This window comes from Fusarium fujikuroi, chromosome FFUJ_chr02 (assembly GCF_900079805.1).
Source record: "Fusarium fujikuroi IMI 58289 draft genome, chromosome FFUJ_chr02".
Taxonomy (NCBI): domain Eukaryota; kingdom Fungi; phylum Ascomycota; class Sordariomycetes; order Hypocreales; family Nectriaceae; genus Fusarium; species Fusarium fujikuroi.
In genome coordinates, this window is record NC_036623.1 from 1,102,763 (window position 1) to 1,117,405 (window position 14,643).

The window sequence follows — 14,643 nt, forward strand, 5'->3', positions numbered from 1 at the left end:
GGACGGGGCAAAGGACGCCTTTTGGCAAGATTTTCAATTTGCTGTCGCCTTCCTTTCGGAAGCACCCAACGTGATCTCTGGTGCGGTCATGGGACAGGCGGATCGTTACTTACAAGTTATCGCAACCTCGCAAACCGTGGACACTTCCCATTCGTTGGTAGGGTTTCTCGTCGTCTCCGTATCCACAAGATCATTTGTGAGACTTAATCATTGTGAGCCTATGACCGGATCAAGTAAGCTCTCCCAGGTTACCCCTGTTAACATAAGGATGCGGCAATAGGGACCATTGATTGTCACCATCGAGCTCCTTTCTCTGCGTGTCATGAGCTGACAGAGAGCTTTGGCTCGTCACCACCTGCAGCGTTACAACCTGCAACGGCCCGTCAATGTGTACATCGACACTAGTAGAGGTACGACTTTGCACGAGTAGCATTCTTTCGTCACATTTTTCGTTAACAGGTCCTTTCATAAATCGATGGTCGTATGATGTTAATAGTGAAGCCCAGAGAGTGAATTAGCCAAGGGGGGTAGCAAATGCACGCCAGCCGCGAGAACCCATCCCATGCAACTTAGCGGCCCATCACCAGCATATATGCGGCCATGAGACCTCCCTTTTACACGCCTCTGCCACTAGAAATCTTCTGAACATGGGCTTTGCATAAAACACTGCTGGATACACGAGGCGGTGAAGAGATGAATCGGTCTGAGAACTATCGCTGTTTGGCTTTAAAAGATCCCGGTGTAGTTGAGGTGGATCATAGCCAGTATCGTTGAGACCCGTCGAAGGTTGCCTTTTGGTGAGAGGGAAGTGCTCTGACTGGGCTCCTTAGTCGCTTGCGTCGCAATCCTGGCGCAACCACATTATCGTTGGTAAGAAGGGGCCAGGGCCAGATAGTGAGGGTGATTCGCCTGACTCGCCTTTACATATATTCGACGAATTCCCCAGTCAAGCAAGTATTGTCGGCCACCGTTGCCGTACGTGAGCTCTGAAGATACCAAGTCGTATATGAGGACAGTCATTAGGGTGACCCGTATCCGAAGGCTGTCCCAGGTCCATGCCATCGGTATTGACATGGATTGTCATTGGACTTGTCCCGACGAGCCTTCAGTGTGAAACCATGATCTTACTTTGTTCACCAAAAACGCTGTTACACATGTGACAAACTGTGTATCCTCTTTGTCTAGCTGATAATCACTACCGACGTTGGGGTAGGACAGCCTCACTATCGATGTCAAACGGTTCGTAGTCATTGGGCGCCACCTTCCGTGGCAGGCACATAGTCTCAAGCCATCCACGGAGTCTGCACAAGTCCCGACAACCGGGTGCCTGAGCGTGATGGTGGGAAGGATTCCATCCAACACAAAATGGATGCATTGGTTGGTTCTGATGGGGTAAGGCGAGAATGAGACCCTCCACCAGACGCTGCACCTGTACGGAGCAGAGTTGACTGCAATCATGTCTAATAACATGCCGCAAACCATTCTCTCCACTTCGAGTGGAACCTGTCTCGTCGACCGAAGCATGGGGCCATGGATGGGAAAAGGGTGCTAACGAGGCAATCAATGGCATCCAAACCAGTGGTTTCCATTTTGCCCGTCGATGGCTGCTTTGGTGACCAATGTCTAAGTGAGAGTGTCAAGAATTTGTGAATCTCAAGTTCAGAATCTCTCGAGCTCCCTGTCTAGCATTCATCCAAAAGAGCCAGCCTCTAACCTATACCAAGGTGTTGATGCCTTGCCTGAATCTCCGCGTCATCTTGCCATATTCCATAGGATACTGCGGTTGTGAAATAGCCCCTGGTGATATGTTCGCTGTTATTCTTCCGTACTAGGGCCAATATGAGTTGATAAACGACAGAGCTCTGGGGTGTCAAGATCGGCATTGGACCTTTAGGAAGCAGTCCTTTGCCGGCCCGTGTCTCGGCTCTCTGCTAGATCATCTCCGCATTCTTCGAGAAGCCCTGTTGCGCGTTTGAATGGTACGCAAGGCCGCTAGATGCAAAAGCCACCATAGTCATGTTACGTCTTTGCACTCTGCATCCTAGCACCAGGGTGGCTCTTATACGTTAGGCTAGGGTCGCGCTTTTGGGTACCACATGTCTTCCCTAGGAATTGTTTAAATCCTTTTTGGAAAAGGCAGCTCTGCTTGTCCTGGCTATTGTCGTCCGAGCAAGCTTGCATCGTATCTGGAGTATTGAGAGGCATTTCGTGTCCGAAATTTCGACCATAAAGAAAATGGATGCAGAGTAAGACTACCAAAGTTTCTTGATATGGAAGTTTCGCTAAGCCCCCATGCAAAGGGATGGAACCGTGCCCTTGGACGAGACGTTCACCGAGACAATCGAACACTATGGGCGCTCTTATCAGCATTACTCCCTCACGAATGGGACATATTTTGCCCCCATCGATGAGGTAAGTTGATGATCTCTATCCAGGATCGAAGTGGTTGACAGAAGGTAACAAAAGTCACTGAACTAGGACGAAATCTCGCGCCTCGAGGTGATGCACGGAGTTCTCAGCAGGCTCTTTGATGGGAGGCTCATATTCCCCCCTATCAGGTCGCCACGACGAATACTCGATTGCGGTTGTGGTCCAGGAGATTGGGCTATCGAAGTTGCCACACAATATCCTGACGCCGAAGTGAGTTTCCCCTACGCCATTGGCAAGTCTCCCCTTCAAGGGGCAATATTTGTAGGCCATCCGAGTCAGGCGAAATTCGATACACCATGTTCCATCATAGAGCTTGAGGCATCTGGATCCTGTAGGCTCTTGTGGTCCCATCCTCGAGCCTCGAGGAGGTGATTTTGGATATAGCCATGGCCAACGGGGCCGGCCTGACTCGATTCCTAAACCCTCAAGATAAGGATCTGGGATGAGATACTTTGTGGCTAAGTCTTTTGCACAGGTCCTCGGCATCGATGTCAGTCCGCACATGATTCCAGAAAACCCTCCCGACAATATGGAGCTCCAAGTTGATGACCTTAACGGGAGGCAAGTAGTTGCAAGAAAGTCTTGTGATCGATGCTAACCTGGGTCCCGGATAGGTTTACATTTCGATCCAACCACTTTGACGTTGTCCATAGCCAAATGGTCGCCGGTGGTATCCATGCGAATCGCTGGCGAAGCTATATTCGAGACATTTTCCGTGTATTGAAGCCAGGCGGGTGGTGTCAGATGGTCGAGATATACTTTAACGCCCAATCTGACAATGGTATGCTAAGTAGAGGTGATTTCCCCAGTCTCCTGAACACAGAAACTTCTGCATCCTAACAATTGTACTGAGTAGATCACGCCCTGTCGCAATGGTCCAGACAATACTTGGAAAGTCAGCAGCCATACAAAGATCCACGGGCACCACTTCAATTGGCCAGCTGGATGAGAAGTGCAGGGTTTACGGAAGTCGAGTCGAGACTCTTAACGTTGCCAATGTGCGGCTGGTCGAGTGGTAGGTTTTGATGCCAGATCCTATGTGTTGAGGCTGATGGTGGTGTAGTCCCCCGGGATTATGACATAGGTCGATCCAATACCGATAACGTGAACCAGCTATTGTATTCACTAGCATTATACCCGTTCACACAGTTTCTTGGGTATGTCGGTTGCGATCTGTTCGAGTAACGTTTGGCTGAGCCTTGTACAGGATGTCTTTCAGTGATTTCCAACTCTTGATAGCTCAAGCGAGGAGCGAAGCCAGCAACCCAGCATTCAAGGTATGTTTTCTCTATCCTCGACTCAAAAGGGAGCGAATCCTGATGTGATTTGATTGTTAACGATTTGTAGGCCTACTTCCCCGTGTAAGTTTCTCTAGGCCATCCTATGGTCTGCTTTATTCTGACAGATGCCATCGCAGTTATGTTTGCATTGGTAGAAAGCCACGACGGTAACCGCCATCAAATCTCAATTCGAGCCATCGAGACATTCCTTGGTCAATCGCAAGATATTAGGCGGCGGGGGGGTTCTGATTGTCAAGTTTTACGGCGTCCCAAAGGCATTTGTGCTGCGGTTGAGCGCCCGATGGGATGGAAGGATAGATAAATGGTATGTGTAAAGGGGAGATGGAACAAGATGCCATTACTCGACCTTGTAGTTGAAACAAGGTTTTGTTGGCTGGACAGGGAAGCGGCAGTGGCGCGCCATCAAGTGGATAATAGAGGAAGGTTGGAGGAAAATCTTGAGATTCGTTACCGAACATGGCAAGCATGTTCTAGCTTGGGTTGGGCATGAAGGAGGTAACATGGAAAGGATGGAAAGAGAAGTGACGTGCAGGTGGTCGGACTTAAGGCAAGAAAGGCAAGAACAGGAGAAAGCGAGAAAGAGAACCGCTAGCAACACCCATGAAATGGCTGCTCGTCCCTTGTTATGATTTCCAGGGAATGATTCGTAATGACTGGTGGATGGACACTCGGTACCGACAGTTTGGGCCCGATGTGTAAGAGAGTTATTACCAGCGGCCGCAACAGGTCCGAGACCTCACAATATCAAGATGTGCATGACATAGGGGGACGGCTAAGGAGAGACGGTGTGTGGAAGAGACATGTTGGTGACATCTCAGAAGCCATACTACCTAGGTACTCAATGACAAGATTGATACGATAATCTAGTCCAGCATCTATAAAATCACCATTCCCCTTCTATACAAACAACCCTGGTTCATTGTCTCGGGCCCGACTACCCATGAGTTCATCTCCTCATCTCCACCAACGACGCGACCCGAGAATGAGATCTCGTTCCAGTTTCAGGGAAGAGAACGGTTAGCAATGGAACCATCACCCTGGCCTTACCGTTCGTCACCTGAGTTTCGACCGCCTCTCGAACCCAGAGACAGCTGAAATGTTTCGAAACAGAATAGTCGATCTGCATCTACGACACACAACGTTCGAGCCGCCTCCTGGTCTGTTCCTTGGCCGGTGAAGCTAGTGCGCTCCTACAGCACCTAGCGGAATGCAATATCAACGGGATCATCCCCGATCCTTGCTAAGGCAGTAGGCGAGCGGGTGCACCAATGATCAGGTGATTTAGCGTTGCCAAGATCATGTTGGACGATGTCGATTGAGAGAAGAGAGAGAACAATATCATGGTGTTGATACTGGGGGGTTAACCATTCGTCACTGAAATGATATCATGCCTGGTCTTTTTTGTTTGAGATAATGCACCTCCATCTCAAAGTGGAGGTCTATGATGAGTGGCCAGCTAGCAGCTCTACTGCCGATCACTTTGTAAAATCAACAAGCTTCGCCAGAAGCAATCTTTCTACGAAACTTACCGAGATGGCTCTCAACTGTCATCCCATCATAACATCTCCGACAGCCTGGTCGTGCAGCCCCCAGATTTGTACGCGAAAGGTTGGCAGTCTGGGGACCCTGGTAGCTTGGGCTGCTGTTCCTTCACTGGGCCTCCACTAAGAATTGCTGGAGCTCGTCACACCGCCAATCAAAGTTGCCAATTGCATGCTTGGGAAATTTTGACCTGTCGTTCGACATCAGCTTAAGCTTTACGGTAGCAACACCAAACCACAAGCCGCGATCGTCATATCGAGTCACAAAACAGCCTCTACACCGATAATCCCGATCCTGCTACTATCCCTTCACAATGTCGGCCAAACAATCGATGCTACTATTCCGGGCTCTGCGCATGTCGCAGCCTACGCTTCGTCAGCCTATCAGCCGAGTCTCTGTCTGCCGATTCTACGCAACATCTACTGAAGATGCACCCCCTCCTCTGCTGTCCAAGCTCAAGGGCGATCTCAAGACCGCCATGCGAGCCAAGGATACTCCTCGCCTAACCGTTCTCCGAGCTATCATGTCCGCCAACCTCAACGCTTCCAAGACCTCAACTCCCATCAAGACAGATGTCCAGCTCGTCGCTTTGATCCGCAAGATCCAAAAGAGCTCCCAAGATGCTGCCGCTGAGGCCAAGGCTGCCAACCGTGAGGATCTTGTTCAAAAGGAGGAGGATCAGATCAAGGTGCTGGACGAGTACCTCGCCAACAGCGGAGTCGAGAGCTTGACAGAGGCTCAGCTCAAGGCCATGGTGCAGGATGCTGTTGAGGCTTCAAAAGCTGCTGGCACCCAAGCCAAGTCCATCATGGGTGATGTCATGAAGAGGTTGTCCGGTGCTCTCGAGGGCAAGGATGTCGACAGAAAGGAGTTGGCCAAGATGGTCAAGGAGCTCACTGGCTAAAACATTGGATGCATATCTAAATGCATGGTGTAAAATATGTAAACTATAGTGTGGACTGGCATTACGATTGTCATGAAATCAATGAAATACCTACCTCTTGCGCGCGAATGTATGAGCTTCAGCCTCCTCAAATTGGTCAAGCGACCCCACCCGCAGCAAACAATAGGAATAGTCTCGTGTAAGTGACTCACGACACCTACTATATCTTCCCTGAAACTGCACCTTTGCCTTCTCTCTATTGTATCTTCATTATTATCTCGTCATCAATAACATTTACCTCAACTGCAATGACTTCCCGTCAAAACATCAGCTCTGGCTCTGCCTTTGAAGAGCTCATCGGATATTCACGAGCTGTCGTGACTGGAGATTGGGTTTTTGTCAGCGGCACTACCGGGTGAGCAATTCTACTCTTACTGGGAATTAGAAACCAACTAAATGTTACAGCTATAACTATAAGACTGGAGAGATATCGTCAGGTGTTGCCGAACAGGCCGACCAGACCATGACCAACATCGCTGCTGCATTGAAAGATGCCGGTGCTTCGGTCTCCGATGTCGTTCGTGTTCACTACATCCTCCCTGACCGCGATGACTTTCCAAAGACCTGGCCAGTGTTGAAGAAGTGGTTTGGCGATGTTCGTCCTGCTGCAACTATGATCCAGTCCTCATTGATGAAGGAGGAGATGAAGATTGAGATTGAAGTTACTGCCAGAATCGGCTGTGGTGATAAGAAGGATTAGATGCTTTACTCCCGGTACTTCTGGGGCTCCGCATTCATGAATAGATAGTCCCAGGTCATATCTCACAACATAACCATATATCTTTTATACCCGATCCAGTCTAATGAAACAATGGAGCAACCAAGCTTCCAGCAGCAAACGCAGTGCTCATGGTGACAAGACTTGATGTCGACATCAACGATAAACCACTAACGCCATGCCCAGAAGGACATCCTCCTGCCAACCTCGATCCTACAATCATCAAAAATCCACCAACTCCAGCAAGCAACGGCTCTGTCTCAACGACATGGCCCTTGACAAATGAGGGGAGCACTTTTGCAAGAACCCAAGCACCACTTGTCATGCCCACAGCGAACAAGGTGTTCTGCCGACTTGTTGGCCAAGGGGCATCTCGTGTGAGCCACCAGAAATGATTTCCGACTTCTTCGTACGAACCCGAGATGCCGATCATAGAGCGACGGACAAGGATCGAGAAGAGCTGTGAGAGACCTATGAAGAGACCACCGCCAGCAGAGTAAAGTGACCAGTCGGAGCCAGGAGTGTAGGCAACAGAAGCGCCAATGATAGATAGGCAGACAGATTCGAACAGAGCAACAGTTGTATCGTTGGAAAGCCCGAGGTTCTCATCGAGAGTTACTGTCTCGGGCTGCACACCAGCCTTCTCCCTCTGAGTCTTGGCTGCTTGCGCGACATAGCCTGTATAGGCGAGGCCTCCAAGAATAGCACCTCCGAGAGTATAAAAGCCAGTCCTTAGACCGGCTCCAACTTGTGCGAACAAAGTACCTGGACAGGATCCTGAAAGAGCCATGCCAGCTCCAAGTAGAAATCCGCCTATGACATTACCATCATACTGTCCAAAGAGTCCAATTGGTGATGAACTTCTGGGCTTAAACTTAATGTAGCCGTATCTCTCGGCAATTTTGTATATGATACTTCCACAATGTTAGCTTCTTCTTGTATTCGTGTAGAGGGTGACTGCTTACGCGCTGCTTGCAACCGCACCAAGAGAGGTTTGCAGCATATGCCAATCCTGGAACTTGAACTGATCGATGATTGTTGAAGGCAAATAGACGCCAGCGGCTATCGTAGAGGCGCCATAGACGGCGCCTGAGAATAATGCAGCCATGTGAAAATTTCGGCGGAGTTTAGCTGGTGGTTCGAACAACGTTGGTGTTGGTATATGTTAGTTTGATGTAAGTATGATGCCGGTTTTCGGAGCGGCGTTGGTAAGCATCTGTAGAATTACAGTTGCGTAGTGCGTGCAGCAATGCAACACTTCAAGCAAACAAGCTTCAATTTATATTCTTACTATGATATAATCGTCCATGCGAAGTTTATGAGTATAATCGTTCTGGCAATGTTTATTTGCTATATCAATTGAGGAATTGTATCGAGACAAGAATATTTCAACGTTAGCGCCAATATGAGTGAGGTTGTCGCCATACAAAGTTTTGTATGAGATACCCAAGTGGTGAATGACCGCCTGCATGAATGAGACTATTCTTCTTCACAAATACAATACATCTCCTAATTCTGATATCCAAATCCATGTGAATATCCATGTATATTTATATATGAAGAAAAATCACAAAATTTAACAGAATACATACTGCGTAGGGCATAATTCAGATATATAGACGTCTAGGGTAATTACTCCTAACATCACACTTGCTCTCCACCTCTAGCGAACAATTACTGCATACTCTTCCGATAGGTCAAAACCATGTTCTTATTTTGATATGTCATCGATAAGGGGGGAAGAGTTTTTTCTTTTTAATGCATTTTTTTTAAGAGTGGGAAACTTACCTATAATGTTGTCTTCATCCATTCATATCTCCACGTTCAGTCTATCACACGACATCACCAAGTATCATGAATCTTTGATAAGAGGATCCTTGAGTAGATACTAGGTATGTAGAACCCCCGGGAAGAAATACTAGCTGCATTTGACATTATTAATCAAATCCCCGATTTTGATGTCAAAGCTCTTGTACCATTCAGATCGGCCGTATATAGTTGCTTCTTTAGGTGCATCTTAATGCCGAGGTCTACGATGCGGGGCCAATGGCCATGAGATATCTACGTTGTTCTAACTGGCAAGCTTCAACAAGTCTGCGCCCCATAGCCGAGAACGAACCTTTTTTGAACCGCTGTAACCGAAGGGACTATATATCCATCAGAAATACTCATCCTACAACAATTGGGGCCATCGCAGCCGCAATCATGCCTCGAGCTCTCACCCTACAGCAGATCGAAGGCGCAAAGCCTGGAAAGGTCTACTATCCGTTAGAACAACTCCCTCCGCATGCCAAGAGTCAATTGCTAATAGAGCACACAGACTTCAAGTTAAACAAGTACCAAAGCCAACTCCAGGCCCCAATGAGGTCCTTGTCAACCTCTCTGCGGCGGCACTCAACCACCGTGATCTTTTTATGCGCCGTCATCTCTACCCAGCCATTTCCTTCACCAACCCAATTCTAGCAGATGGCTACGGCACTGTGGTCGCCCTAGGAAGCAATGTAACCCGCAAGAATCTCCTCAACAAGCCAGTCATCCTCACTCCCATGCGTGGTTGGGAATCGGACCCTGTTGCACCAGAAGATAGCCGCAAGTTTGCAGTCACAGGTGGTTCCAAACTCACCGAAGTCGGCACTGCTCAGGACTACATTGTAGTCTCAGAGGAGGAAGTCGAGCCTGCGCCTGATCACCTCACACCCGCTGAGGGAGCAGCTCTACCTCTTGTTGGTGTCACAGGCTGGCGTGCGCTTGTGACAAAGAGCAATGCTGCTTTCCCTGGCTCAAACATTCTTATCACAGGCATTGGCGGCGGTGTTGCGCTCCAGGTCCTCCAGTTCGGTGTAGCAATGGGCTGCAACGTATTCGTCACATCCGGCGATGAAGCCAAGATTACAAAGGCCAAAGAGATGGGGGCAAAGGGTGGAGTTATTTACAAGAACGAAGCCTGGGACAAGGAGCTTCGAGCACAGCTACCAGCCAATAGGCCACATCTCGATGCTGTAATCGACGGTGCAGGCGGTGAGATCGTGGCCAAGACTGTACGACTACTCAAGGCTGGCGGTGTAATTGTGCAGTACGGCATGACCGTGTCTCCCAAGATGGATTGGCTGATGGCCGCGAATCTGCAGAATATCGAGCTCAAGGGTTCAACGATGGGCTCCCGCAAGGAATTCCGGGATATGGTTGCCTTTGTGAACGAGAAGAAGATTCGACCCGTTATCAGCAGAACGATTACGGGGCTGGATAATCTTCAAGGGATTGATGACCTGTTCAGAGACATGGATCAGGGGAAGCAGTTTGGTAAGCTTGTAATCGAGTGGGATTCAGGAAGCGAGTCGCCCTCAAAACTCTAGACATCATAATCAACAAGGCAGAAACAAAGCCTCTTCACAAGACGAGTGTAAGCCCGGAAATCGAGTGCAAATTTCTTTTTAGCTATCAAACCTTAAATAGAGACAAGAACGCCGAGATTTTCAGGGTATCATACACTTCGAGAGCTTGTACATGAGATTGAAGCAACTCACACCAGTTGCCCATCCACGCAATATGATGCTCTCCCTGTTCACTCTTCTGTCTTCTTGCGCTTCTTCTTGGGACGACCCTCTTCCGGTGGAACGAACTCGGCCTCTCGCTCCTTCGCCTTCTCCTCCTTTCGCTTGCTCTGGTTCTCCTTGCGCTCCTCGTGCAAAGCACGCTTCTTGTCGCCCTTGGCCAAGAAGTACTCGCCAGTCTCGATCTGCTTGTCGACCTTGCTCTTTTCAGGAGCTGGAGGGAATGGTGTGTATGTCTTCTTGGCCTTGTCGGTGACCTTGTGGGGAACACGTCTGTGGCTGAGAGTCCTCTTTTTGAAGTTGGGAAGGAAGCGATCCCAGCTCTCGGTGGCAAGCTCAGGATCCTTTGCAAGCTCCCTTTTTATCATGAGCTCCTGTAAACGTGTTAGCTGTCTGGGTTATTCTAAGGGTACAATTGCTCACTTTTATCCCATAAATTGGGTGAGTATTTGCCATACAGTCTTCCACGATTCGTCGTATCTCTTTCAGGCCCTTGTAGGGCCCCATGACGGAGACTGTGTTTCCATGGACCAGGATGTACGTTTCTGTGAGCAATTCAAGCGCCTTGAGAGTCGAACCGTTGGGACCAAGGATTCTTTGTCTTCTCTTCACAAATCTTTCCTTGGATCCAACAAGGTTGCGTATCTTGATCACATCACAAGCAACACCATCTTCGAGGATCTTGATAGCTTGAGGTGCGGGTACAGACCGAGCTAGTAGCTTAATGAGGTCCCGTGCGTTGAGGATGGCAGCGGGATCAAACGTTTTTCGAGTTGTTCGTACTTCCATAGATCCTTCCACCAAATCGAGCTTACAAGCGATTCCGTGCTTTTCAAGGGCTCGGGTGACCAGAGGCCATGCCTCCTTGAGGTAAACTTCGCGGTATTTGGGGAACAGGGTCATAAAAGAGGACTCTTCGAGGAATGTGCCGCCAACGTTGTCCTTGGGAGTGAAGGTGTCGACCTTCCATTTGTCAACGTCATCCGTGTCCCATGGTTTCGGTTTTTCTGCTTCATGTAAGCCTCGTACTTAACCAACATCGGGGATTTATGTTGGATTATGCCTTACTGTGAGTTGAGGGCATTGTGCTGGCTGTACTAAGTGTCTTCTAGGGAGAGATATTCAAGATCGGCGTTGAGCTCTTCTGGGGAGAGAAGCTGAAGGTTGGTGTTGAGGCTCTTCAGGTGAGAGTAGCTGAAAATGATTGCTAAATCCCTTTTGGTCAAGGAGAATAGATATTGGATGCGACCTTGATATTCCTTCCTCAGATGCGCATTCCGTTGTGGTTGTGCTGAGTGTCTTGTGATGGGAAAGATTGAAGTTTGATGCGCTCAAGATTTTTTTTTGATGGATGGAAAGGCTAGAAAGGTTTTGGTACAGGCACCTAGGGAATGGAAACTTGACTGGTGGGGCAGTGGGAATATCATGACACCCTTGAGCCAATCAAGACGCTAGAGACATTGGCTCTCGAATTTCTTCAGCTCACAAATCACTATCAACGTTTCACGTCGTAACGAGACACCCGCCAAATCCAACACAACCGTAATCATGTCAAAGGGTCGAGGCGCCGTCGATCAGATTGTGAAGCTGATCGTGGGAGCTGGACAGGCTAGCCCTAGCCCTCCTGTTGGCCCTGCTCTCGGTTCCAAGGGTGTGAAGTCTATGGACTTTTGCAAGGTCAGTTTTATATGAGCTCAGATGCCAATCGTTTGCTGACTTGCGCTCAGGAATTCAACGCGCGAACTGCGCATATTATCACCGGAACACCAATGCCTTGCCGAGTTACCGTCCGCGCCGATCGATCATTTACTTTTGACGTCCGAACACCGCACACCTCATGGCTTCTCCTCAACGCCGTTGAAGCTCCCATGGGAAAGAAAGGCAAGCGAAAGGGTGTCAGCAAACCCGGACATGAGACTGTCGGCACTTTATCCCTCAAGCACATTTACGAGATTGCAAAGATCAAGCAGACTGAGCTGCGACTTTCAGGTCTATCTCTAGAGGGCCTCTGCAGATCGGTCATTTATCAAGCGAAGACGATGGGAATTGAAGTGGTGGCTTAAGGTACGATTACGAAATGAAAACAAGAGACCACAGAATGTGGTGTGGACAAAGATCTCCAACCAGATATTATACTTGTACAACAGTTTATGGATAGGGAGTTGGGCCTCTGACTAGAGGAAGAATTGTACGATGCATCTATTCAGTGTTCAAAAGGCGAGATACTGGTAATTCTTTTACTATGGTGTTTGCCGGACAGGCCGATCTTATGCCAGGCTTATTTCGATGCCACTGATGCGGGAAGATGGACATGGACGCGGTTCAGCACTTGATGGCCAAGTGAGTGATTACAGATGGTACTTTGCCGAGTTCGTGAGGCAAGACATCCATATGAAATGACCCGGACCTTCACAAATCGCAAATAGTCAAGACCTCACGTGCCTCTATTATTAGTACGTGGGTAGGCACTTATCCAGGAAATATTCTTGATCCACCATACGCGTGGCTTGCATTAAGTCTCGTATCCCATTGAAACCCATGAAGTCATGTGGAATACATATGACTGTGTCTCATGTACGATGTATCTCAGATCATGATTGTATGGGCGTTAAACTACCATTGAAACCATTGGTTCATATGCTGTGTCATCGATGCTTGGCAATATGTATATGCCACGCTCAATTGTATATACTGAGTCGCTGGAGGGCTACCTAGATGATAATTAGACAAGTTTAGGAGATGTTTAGGTTAATAACATCCTAAATTTAGCAGACTCTTGAAATAATGGGTTCTAGCCTTCTAATGATTCAGAGTCCTGAGTTCTGACACTCTGAGGACTGGGCAAATGTCCTAGGGATGACTATATGACACCGGAAAAATGAAACGATTTGATAGGATCCTGACACAGTAGAACCTCGAGATCTCAGGGCACAGCGGAAGATCGACGTATTTGACAGATCTTCTGGGGCCAGTTCCTGACGGTAACAGGTGATCACATAAAATGTCTGAAGATCGAGATAACTTTATGGCCTCATTTATTACTTAACATTTATTGAAAGGGTTGACTTCCATTGCCACTGAAACCACTTTAGCAAGCCCGGAAATACGCAAGCTTGACACCAACACGTGAAAGGCCAGGCGGCTTGCGTATGGTCCTAAATAAGAATTGAGCTTGACACGGGACTTGTTGCTTACATTGGAATAGCTCAAGGGACAGAAAACATTTTCACTGTTCAAATTTGTGGGGTTGATTCTTTTGATTATACTTGACTGGTTGTTGATGAAGGGATAAAAAGAATCTTGCAACTTGGAGGCTTGGAGGCGACCGAAACTTGGCCGGGAGCTCCGCTGTGACTGGGCTGAGCCGGGCTTGGACTTGGCTTTATGTTACGTATCAAGACTTGAAGGGGTAAAAAAATCCTCGTCTTCCATGTTTCTAGAAGCAGGTGATACTTGACATTGTCACACATTGTGTCTCACACGTTTTCTTGGTTGAGGCTCACTGACACATGGGTCACTTACACAAAAGCCGCGGCACCACAGCGGAGTTTACACTTGTAGTAGCTCAAGTAACATTAGAAACCACCCCTGTTGGAGCTTTTAACGTTAATCGTATTGCTTCAAGACACCGCTATATCAATCAAGCTTGTAAACATACTTTGGTTACGTCGACTAGGGAACGAAGCTGAGCGAGAGCCTAAATCGGCTCAGATCGTTGAGTTTGACAGGGGGTCATATTCATGGATCTCGGACTGTTTGCGTGAAGTAGACTTCACATCGACATCGGAGAACTAACCGTCTTCCCGATCTTTGCATCGTTAGTGCACATGCTATGGATGTATGGCTGTTGGTGGCACACTCAGTGTAAAAGGAGTTGAGTCATAGTTACAAGAAGGTTTTCCAACCCAACGAGGAAATTGTTTTGCAACCCAATGCAATGCAATTGTAATTGTCCGTGGGCATTGGACTGCTTCCACTATTCATACTCATCTGTTGAATTTTTCTCTTGACAAGGAGCCCTGTCTAGTGATGCGCCAGGGCCATGAGATCAGGGAGAGCTTCGTGAGTCGAGGTACATGATACTCGCTGCTTACTATGCCACTTCAGTCAAGCTATCAGCAGTAAAGATAAGTTAAAAGCTGACGATAGGGGGAACTT

The 14,643-nt window shown here is 48.2% G+C and overlaps 7 protein-coding genes; 5 read left to right on the plus strand and 2 right to left on the minus strand.

The window, feature by feature from the left end:
* Positions 1-2,292: 2,292 nt before the first annotated feature.
* FFUJ_04949 (related to methyltransferase) lies at positions 2,293-3,795 on the plus strand (the record flags this gene model as incomplete). XM_023571704.1 has 8 exons in its annotated part: positions 2,293-2,412; positions 2,479-2,640; positions 2,906-3,009; positions 3,084-3,211; positions 3,287-3,445; positions 3,494-3,587; positions 3,638-3,707; positions 3,778-3,795. The coding sequence occupies 8 exons, from the start codon at positions 2,293-2,295 to the stop codon at positions 3,793-3,795; spliced, it is 855 nt and encodes a 284-aa protein (XP_023427224.1).
* Positions 3,796-5,586: 1,791 nt separating this feature from the next.
* FFUJ_04948 (related to hypothetical protein yqey) lies at positions 5,587-6,177 on the plus strand (the record flags this gene model as incomplete). The annotated part of the gene is made up of 1 exon (XM_023571705.1): positions 5,587-6,177. The coding sequence occupies one exon, from the start codon at positions 5,587-5,589 to the stop codon at positions 6,175-6,177; it is 591 nt and encodes a 196-aa protein (XP_023425964.1).
* Positions 6,178-6,464: 287 nt separating this feature from the next.
* FFUJ_04947 (related to brt1 protein) lies at positions 6,465-6,916 on the plus strand (the record flags this gene model as incomplete). XM_023571706.1 has 2 exons in its annotated part: positions 6,465-6,571; positions 6,622-6,916. The coding sequence occupies 2 exons, from the start codon at positions 6,465-6,467 to the stop codon at positions 6,914-6,916; spliced, it is 402 nt and encodes a 133-aa protein (XP_023425965.1).
* A 100-nt stretch (positions 6,917-7,016) lies between these two features.
* On the minus strand, positions 7,017-8,042 carry FFUJ_04946 (uncharacterized protein; the record flags this gene model as incomplete). XM_023571708.1 has 2 exons in its annotated part: positions 7,017-7,848; positions 7,900-8,042. 2 exons carry the CDS (start codon positions 8,040-8,042, stop codon positions 7,017-7,019), a joined length of 975 nt encoding a protein of 324 aa, XP_023425966.1.
* A 1,097-nt stretch (positions 8,043-9,139) lies between these two features.
* On the plus strand, positions 9,140-10,287 carry FFUJ_04945 (related to alcohol dehydrogenase; the record flags this gene model as incomplete). XM_023571709.1 has 2 exons in its annotated part: positions 9,140-9,201; positions 9,255-10,287. The coding sequence occupies 2 exons, from the start codon at positions 9,140-9,142 to the stop codon at positions 10,285-10,287; spliced, it is 1,095 nt and encodes a 364-aa protein (XP_023425967.1).
* A 209-nt stretch (positions 10,288-10,496) lies between these two features.
* Positions 10,497-11,569, minus strand: FFUJ_04944 (probable KRR1 protein, required for 40S ribosome biogenesis; the record flags this gene model as incomplete). XM_023571710.1 has 3 exons in its annotated part: positions 10,497-10,859; positions 10,909-11,492; positions 11,554-11,569. 3 exons carry the CDS (start codon positions 11,567-11,569, stop codon positions 10,497-10,499), a joined length of 963 nt encoding a protein of 320 aa, XP_023427152.1.
* A 464-nt stretch (positions 11,570-12,033) lies between these two features.
* On the plus strand, positions 12,034-12,548 carry FFUJ_04943 (probable ribosomal protein L11, mitochondrial; the record flags this gene model as incomplete). XM_023571711.1 has 2 exons in its annotated part: positions 12,034-12,162; positions 12,213-12,548. The coding sequence occupies 2 exons, from the start codon at positions 12,034-12,036 to the stop codon at positions 12,546-12,548; spliced, it is 465 nt and encodes a 154-aa protein (XP_023425968.1).
* Positions 12,549-14,643: the final 2,095 nt, after the last annotated feature.